General features: G+C 41.9%; 1 protein-coding gene across 1 annotated transcript in view; it reads left to right on the plus strand.

Moving 5' to 3' along the window:
- SV2B (synaptic vesicle glycoprotein 2B) overlaps positions 1-7,118 on the plus strand; it is a 108,370-nt gene extending 101,252 nt beyond the window's left edge. Inside the window, exons 12-13 of the mRNA XM_027852136.1 lie at positions 3,490-3,649; positions 5,357-7,118. Of these exons, the coding sequence (XP_027707937.1) occupies positions 3,490-3,649; positions 5,357-5,540 (344 nt within the window). The 3' untranslated portion in view covers positions 5,541-7,118. The remainder of the gene's footprint in view (positions 1-3,489; positions 3,650-5,356) is intronic.
- The last annotated feature ends 1,122 nt before the right edge of the window (positions 7,119-8,240 follow it).

Here is an 8,240-nt window from a genome sequence, read left to right on the forward strand (position 1 = left end):
ATAACAGCCAATCATTTAGCTACATAACATTTTAAGGTTTACAAAGCATTTTACAAATATCTCGTTTTATCTTTAAAACAGCCCTGGGAGGTAGGTGCAAATCTGTAAAATGGGAGTAATAATTATATAAATGGGGGCAATAATGACAGATCTGTAAAAGGGTAGTCATAGGACCTGACAAGGCAAGCAAAATATCAATTAATGATATGTGTGAAATTGTGCACAACATATTTCCATATCAGATATATCACCAAAAAAAGCAAAAAAAGAAAGAAATTATACTTTAATTTGTACGCAGAGTTCCTCAGTTGTATCTCTGGAGGTGGATGGCATTTTTTTAAATCATGAGTCGTTTGGAATTGGGAAGCTTCGGGCTTTTTCGTGCTGCTGTTTTCAGAGCTGGTTCTGGAGGTCTGTAAATTTGGGGGCCTTCTAAGGTGTTGTGATGCGGGGAGAGGTGTGGTCACCGCTCTCCTGGTCTGCACTCCGGTCTTTACCCAGAAAGGGCCTCTGCTCCCCTGCGGCCACAAGCGCTAGGCCTCTTTCTGGTCCTGGAAGTGCGACCACGTTCCTCTCCTTTCTGGACCTGCAACCCGGAATTGTCTATGGGCGATAGAGGTGCCAATCAGCACCAGCCAAAGGTCCCCTGTAATCTCTCTCTTTCTGACCAGTTGTCTGACGCCCTTAGTATCTCTGGGCTGAGAGCTCCTGAGGCTAGTGCTGTCAAGGCCTCCTCCGAGGCCTACCCCTGGTGCTCCTGCTGCATTCTGGGCCGGCGCCTACCCCGTGTCACAGACCCCTCTTGCTGACTTCCTATGTTGTCTTAGGCTGGAAAAATACCCCACTATGACCTTCTGTTGTGGCTCCAAAGTTTGATTTGAGGAGTTATTTTAAGTTTGGAGGGGAATGTTAGGAGAGTTCAACTGGGTTGCTGCTCATATTCCTCCATCTTTTTCCCAATCCATAAGCCCTTTAACACCTTCTCAGTCTCTCATTCCTGCTCATCAGAACATCCTCAGGCTCACTCTTGTGTTGCAGAGGGCACATCTTCAGCCTCCACATACTCCCATACAGACCCTTTTATTCCACCGCAACTTTCATGGGAAAGCATTAGTGGAACATACATACTCTCCCTATAACCACTGCTGCCTTTTTTGTATTGCTGTATCCCAACTCTCAGGCCCTTGATACAACATACGCCTATAGTCTGGCAATTGGCTGACACTTCTAGCTTTCCCATCAGAATTGCAACAATTCGCTCCCTATGTTGACTGGACCTACAGTGGTGAGAGGTGGAGAGGAAATCTTCCTACACCAGGGAACCTGTTTTTTTTTTTTTTTTTGTACTCTTGGTTGTGCAATATCTTAAGCTTTTTTCCTTGATAATTTCTTGAAAGATGATGCCTAGGCTCTTTTTTTGATCATGGCTTTCAAATAGTCTAATAATTTTAAAATTATCTCTCCTGTATCAATTTTCCAGGTCAGTTGTTTTTCTAATGAAATATTTCACATTGTCTTCTATTTTTTCATTCTTTTGGTTTTGTTTTACAATGTCTTGATTTCGCATAAAGTCACTAGCTTTCATTTTATCCATTCTAATTTTTAAGGAAGTATTGTCTTCAGTGAGCTTTTGGACTTTCTTTTCCATTTGTCCAATTCTGCTTCTTCTCCTCATTGGCTTTTTGGTATAGGATTAAAGTTGTGGGACTATTCCTCTAGAATTGGGGACATTAAGGGACAAGGTAGTACGTGACTATAATGCCTGATACTGGGGAGGCTGAGGCTGGTGGATCATTTCCGCTTGGGAGTTCTGACAGTCAGGTGTCCATACTAAGTACTGCACCAATGTGATAAGCCAAGGGAGTGGGGAGTAGATTGCCTAAATAGGGGTGAATTGACTAAGGGCAGAGCTCTCGGGCCAATCAGTGGCCAATCAAGCCACTTCATTTCTACCTTCTGGAAGATAGGGAGATAGTCAATTTTAAAAATTGAGGACATTAAAGCATGAAGAAGCAAATTGGGAGTATTGATTTATAGTCTACTGTTTTGTGACAGTTCTTTAGCATAAGGGAGTCCCTTCAGGAGGACATAGAGTTCCTCTATTGGCCTTTGCTTTCTACAACGGCTCCCAGTCCTCTACGTCCCCAGTGTAGATGTGGCTGACAATGGATTAAATCCTTGTCTGGGTGCCCAGTTTATGTCTAAGGAAAGACCTATTAGCCAGCCAGAGACACTGGGGCAAACAATCCCTTAATGAGTTTGAGTGCTGGGAATAACGTACAGAGTAATGAGAGTCAGTTCAATGTGAAGCTTTATTACAAGGGATGAGAACAAGGAGTAAGGGGAGAGATGAAAAGAAGACCTGATGTACAGCTCAAACCTACACACTAACGTAGAATATAATTCACATAAGGGCAGTGCTACGTTTGGAAGCACAGAGACATGGCTCCATTCAGCAGGAAGAGGGTGCTCCAGCAGGGGAGGGTGTGCCCCAAAGTACCCTTCTGAGAGTGAGGGTCTTATACCGCAATTTTGGATGGCCTCGCTGGAACTGACTGAGTTGCATGTCAGGGGTCAGGGAAAAATACTGTTTTGGGGGTTCATTATTAGGGAGAGAAAACAAGCTAGAGGTAGAGAAAATGTTATTTATTTGGACAGCACAGCTGTGTTGTCAGTATTTTTCCATGTTTTATAAGTTTACAGCCTCCCTTAAGGGAAGACGGTCAGTCAGGATGATCTTAAAACCATCAGGCCTAATCTTATAACAATGGTTTCCATGCATAGATTCTATAAGCTATAACCTTCCTTAAGGGGAGATTGTCATGGTGGTCACCACCAGGCCTAATCTTATAATATTCACAAAGGTGAGTTTTGGAATAATGGAGCATAAGTAGAAGGTTAAGTTTGCATATAAGAATGGTAGAACAAATGTGTATACAATGGAGAACAGTCAAGACCAGGGCTGTCTGCCTTTTGTCAGTCATTGGTGATTTGTGGCTTCACCCCTCCTTTTTTGTACAGTGGGAATTACACTGGATCAAGAACCTGGTGATCCAGGTTGAAATCTTTGCCACTAAATAGCTGTGTGATCTTGGACAGCTAGGTGGCATAGTGGGCCTGGAGTCAGGAAGACCTGAGTTCAGATTCAGCCTCAGACACTTACTAGCCATGTGACTCTGGGCAAGTTACTCAACCCTGTTTGCCTCAGTTTCCTCATGTGTAAAATGAACTGGAGAAGAAAATGGCAAACCACTCCGGTATCTTTGCTAAGAAAGCCCCAAATGGGGTCATGAAGTTGGACACAACCGAAATGACTGGACAATGACAAAGTTAACATTGTACTTCCTTCCTGGTCTTTTGCTAGGGTTTGGAGATTACCTCATGGAATGGGTTAACTCTTCTTGAAGTATATATCTATATTTAACTGGTTGGTTGAGAGTGTGACTTAAGAAACTGATACCATACTTTTCTCTCTTGGCTCCTTTCAAGGTGGCTCCATGCTGATATCGGCGGTCTGCTGCTTCTTCCTGTTTTTTGGCAACAGTGAGTCTGCCATGATTGGCTGGCAGTGCCTGTTCTGCGGGGCCAGCATTGCTGCGTGGAATGCTCTGGATGTGATTACGGTGGAGCTGTATCCCACCAACAAAAGGTGAATACTGCCTGCGGTACTCTAGTGTCTGTTCCCTGGGCTTGGTGGTTGTCTAGCTGTGATCAGGTACAAATACTTCCCTTTAGCTGGAGCCATAGGGGGAAGAAATTCAAGGGGGAAGGAGAGAGGAGAGAGGAACAGACAGGGAGATCTCTTCAAGGGTCATAGCTCCTGCCTTCTCACAGATTAATCTTTGGTAACCTTGAGGTTAAGTGACTGCCTAGGGTCACATAATAGCTGAGTTTTTTTGAACCTGAGTTCAAATCCTGCCTCAGATATTTACTAGCTATGTGACCACGGGTGAGTCACTTAACTTCGGTTGACTTAAGTTGCCTCATCTGTAAAATGGTGAAGATAGTAGCACCTACCTCACAGCATTATTGTGAGGAACAAATGAAATTAATGTGTGGACTGCTTTGCAAACCTTGAAGCCCTATATAAATGCTAGCTCTCTGAGGATAAGGTAACAGAGAACAATGTTGGGGGCACCATCCTGGTCCTCTCTTCTGCAGAGAACAGGAATTTGAATAAAACTAAAGGTCAAGGAGGATTCTTGGTCCCTGAACTGAGGCAGAAGCAGGTATCACAAGGGACAAGGTCAGCACTGTCCCAGTACAGTATAGGAGCTGGAGGAGGTTGGGAGACCATTTATCTCTGTCTCCTGCTGTTTCCTACATTGCACCTTCTGGTGCTCTTATTTCTTTTTGTCCACCTGAAATAGCCCCTTGGCATGGATATGTACTCTATAGGCCAGTATTGCTATTAATCTTTATTAAGAAAGAAAGTGGGCAGCTCGATGGCACAGTGGATGTAGCACTGGGCCTGCAGTCAGGAAAACCTGAGTTTAAATTCAGCCTCAAATGCTTACTAACTGTTTGACCCTACACAAGTCACCTAACCCTGTTTGCTTCCATTTCCTCATCTGTAAAATGAACTGGAGAAGGAAATGGCAAACCACTCCAGCACCTTTGCCAAGAAAACCCCAAAAGGGGTCAAAAAGAGTCAGACGTGACTGACTGAAAACGACTTAAGAACAGCAAAAAAGAAAGTAGATGTAATACCAAAGTAGGTAACTAACAGTGAAACTCTAGTGCAGTTTTCCCACATCCCTAGAGTTCTCTAATATTCTTTTTTAATGACCTAAACCTATCCAGACTTCCTAACTAGCATATTTACACCCTATAAAAACTCAGTTGGGAATGATAAATACCCTGAACCAAGTGGCCCTTGGTCAGTGGTTCTGAGTTACCCACAGCAGATTAGTGCTCTTCCATTCAACTTACTTGTATTCTGAATCAAGAGGTTTTTTTCCTGCTGTAAATCTCTTATCCTGAGAATAATAAATGGGGATCATAGGGTCATATATTTAGAGTTAGACCCCAGAGGACATAGTTTACTCCAGGGGTTCTTAATCTTGTTTTTTTTGATGTATCCATTTGGTAGTCTGGTAAAGCCTATGGAAACCTCCTCAGAAAGTTTTTAAATGAATTAAATGAAGTACATAAGACTTTATTTTTAAAAAGTTCACAGATCCCTGAACCCCTCATTTTACAAATAACAAAGTTGAGGCCCAAGGAGATTAATTGGTCCAAGGTCACATATGTAGTTAGTGACAGAGGTAATAAGATTGCTCTGCTATACCTAATGTCACCATGTTTAGCTCTATCTACTCTGGTTTACCTTTGTTCCTTTTTTTTTCCTCTGCAGAGCGACAGCCTTTGGTATCCTCAACGGCATCTGCAAATTTGGGGCCATCTTGGGAAATTCCATCTTTGCTTCCTTTGTAGGGATAACCAAAGTGGTTCCCATCCTTCTGGCTTCCTCCTCTCTGGTTGGGGGAGGCCTGATTGCCCTTCGATTGCCAGAGACTCGAGAACAGGTCCTGATGTGAACAGCTTGAGGGAGAAGCAAAGACCTGAAGAGCCATATCAAGGAAAATTGATGTGCCCCTCTTGCTGTTTATCACTTTCTGATGGATCCCTCAGATAACAGGGGAAGAAAAGCTAATTTTGAGACCCATAGTTTAGGACCAGTTTCAACTGTGAGAATGCTGTGACCTCAGTGGATTGATTTGGTGGTCCCAACAACCACCCATAGGAACACAGAGCTTTGTGCGTCGCCTTTGGTTTCCCTAACCCAAGGCTTGGGGAGTGAGGGTACAGCATCTTCTCTTCCAGTGAGCGCACATACTGTGCAGGAGTGAGGGGGACCATCTCTACTTCTTTCCCTTAAGTAAGGTATAGGTCATAGTTTGCATTTCAATACTACTTTTCAGCCAGGCTTCTTCACAGAATATGTCAGGGTCAGAAAAGTTCACAAATTGTTTTAGTTAAAGATTCGATCTTTTTGACTTTTGGTATGAGGAAGAAGTATGTGTGTGTGTGCGTGTATGTATGTATGTATGTGTTTTTAAAGATTTTAAAATGCCACCTTTTTCAATTTCCATTTAAAAATTAAGCAGAAGCATCCCAAATGCCCCCAAACAGAACCAAATATATGACTGTTTGGAGCAATAGTTGTTGAAATTGACCATTGTTCTCCAGCTACATCCTATCCATTAGATCAAAATTAGGAAATCCAATGAAATGATGGGAAGTTTATTTTTTATCTAGTTTTATTAGAAGGCAATTATGTGATGAACATTTGGCAAACCAAATATATACATATGATGACATGACAGAAGAGGGTATTTGGACATTAACATTTAGAATATGGGATCTAGAGATGTTAGTAGCATTTTGTTCATATTCGGGAAGGCATTGTTGTTTGGATTCCCAGTAGAGATAGGTCAGATCTCCGTGTTTGCACGGTTTCTTAAAGCCATTTAACCTGTTATCTAGAGGATGCACTAGTAAGCTCACATTGTACAGTTCATTAACCCAGGCGCTTTTCTCTGCATTAAGTGGATCAGTTAAGTTTACATGCTATAGAGATCATCCATGAAATACAAATATATGGTCCTCATGACCTGAATTTGACTTCTATCACTTATCAGGACTCAGAGTAAGATGAGTTCAACGGCCTTTGGCTATCATCTTGTGGGCAAGAACAAAATACCATTCACTGGGGTGAAAAAAGGGTCAACGTTTTACAAAATGTAGATTCCTTTCATTTGTTCTAGCAGTTAGCCAATTTAGTGTCTGTCAAAAGAGGACATGTCCCATGGGCAGGTAATCCCTCTGTGCAAATACTGCATGCCTGCCTTTCTTTCATTCAAGACCTTCCCAATGTTGGAGAAGAAGAGAGTGGAATATTTACTCAGTCAGCTTTCCATTGTTCAGTATTTTAAGAAAGTTGTTCTGGGATGATTGGATCGAGAACTTAGATGTGGCTAAGCATATTGGATATCTTGTATGGAAAGAGGGAGCAGTAGATGGAATGATGGCCTCTTTATTATACATAGCATTCATTTTGCACATTGGTTTGCAGTGTATTCTTTGACTGTTAAATAAATGTGATCTATCCACTGCAAGGATTACTCATTTATGTAAAAATGATTACTGCATTTACATGGACTATTCAGAGGTCCCCAGTTTTGGAGAGAGTTGTTTAGGTTCAGAAATGATTTGAGGTGGTCTCATTCAAAACTCTCTTGAGTGTGGCTTCTTTAGCCTTCTCTCTGCTTCTAACTGACCTTGGCTCTATTGCTATGTACACCCCCATTCTATGTTCTCTTTTCCTTATTATTTTATGTCAAAGAAAGAAGTCACATCATCATTAGCTCCATGATCTTAAACCTTACTCCACCCCACCCCCAACCATGTATATGTTTTGCAGTTTCATATTCATTATCCTGCTATTCATGGTACACAGGGTGTAACTGATGGGAATGCTACCTCTTTTATGAGAGGTCCTATGTATGTATTAATGCTTCCCACATCTGAAATATTATAGCTAACTTTATAAGGAAAGATCATCTAACCCCAAGATTTCCATGACCCCTGTCATATAAATCCTCAATCGAAGACCAATTTAATGGAGAGTTGCCACTTAAGGATGTCACAGGCTGTTGAGTCTTGTATTTCTAGTTCTGATTGATCTTGTGGATCCTGAGGGTGATGAATTGGGGAGTACTAGAACAGCGGTTATAACTCCAGGTTCAGGTCAATTCTTCAAGTTCTGTCTTCTCAATTCATAGGCATCACTGCACCATTTCTATTGCTGCTTAAACCAACCAAGTGCAACTTTCTTCCCATCCATCACAGAATCCCTCATAAACGGTGCACCTAGTCTTTGAGAGCCTTTAAATATGAAGAATAACCTGGCAGTGATGCCTAGCCACTTCCTCCATACTGTCATGGTGGTTGAGAAGGATAGCATTCATTAAACATCATCCGTAGGGTATGCCATTTGGGGAGATCATTGGTTTTAAGGAGATCCCTTAAATAAAATTTGATGGATTCTTTGTTGTTTTAGTCAGAAAAGGAACTGAAAAGGGGTATAGTATGAGATTATACTTTGGCATTAAAACTGGTTCACATTTCATGATTCTTTTTTTTTTTTTTTTGGTTCCTTAGGAATAGCAGAGAGGTAGCATTGTACAGAGGAGAGAAGGCCAGTCTTAACATTAGGAAGACCTAGGGTCGTGTAC

The sequence above is a fragment of the Vombatus ursinus genome, unplaced genomic scaffold (genome assembly GCF_900497805.2).
Source record: "Vombatus ursinus unplaced genomic scaffold, bare-nosed wombat genome assembly UNPS02009205.1, whole genome shotgun sequence".
Taxonomy (NCBI): Eukaryota; Metazoa; Chordata; class Mammalia; order Diprotodontia; family Vombatidae; genus Vombatus; species Vombatus ursinus.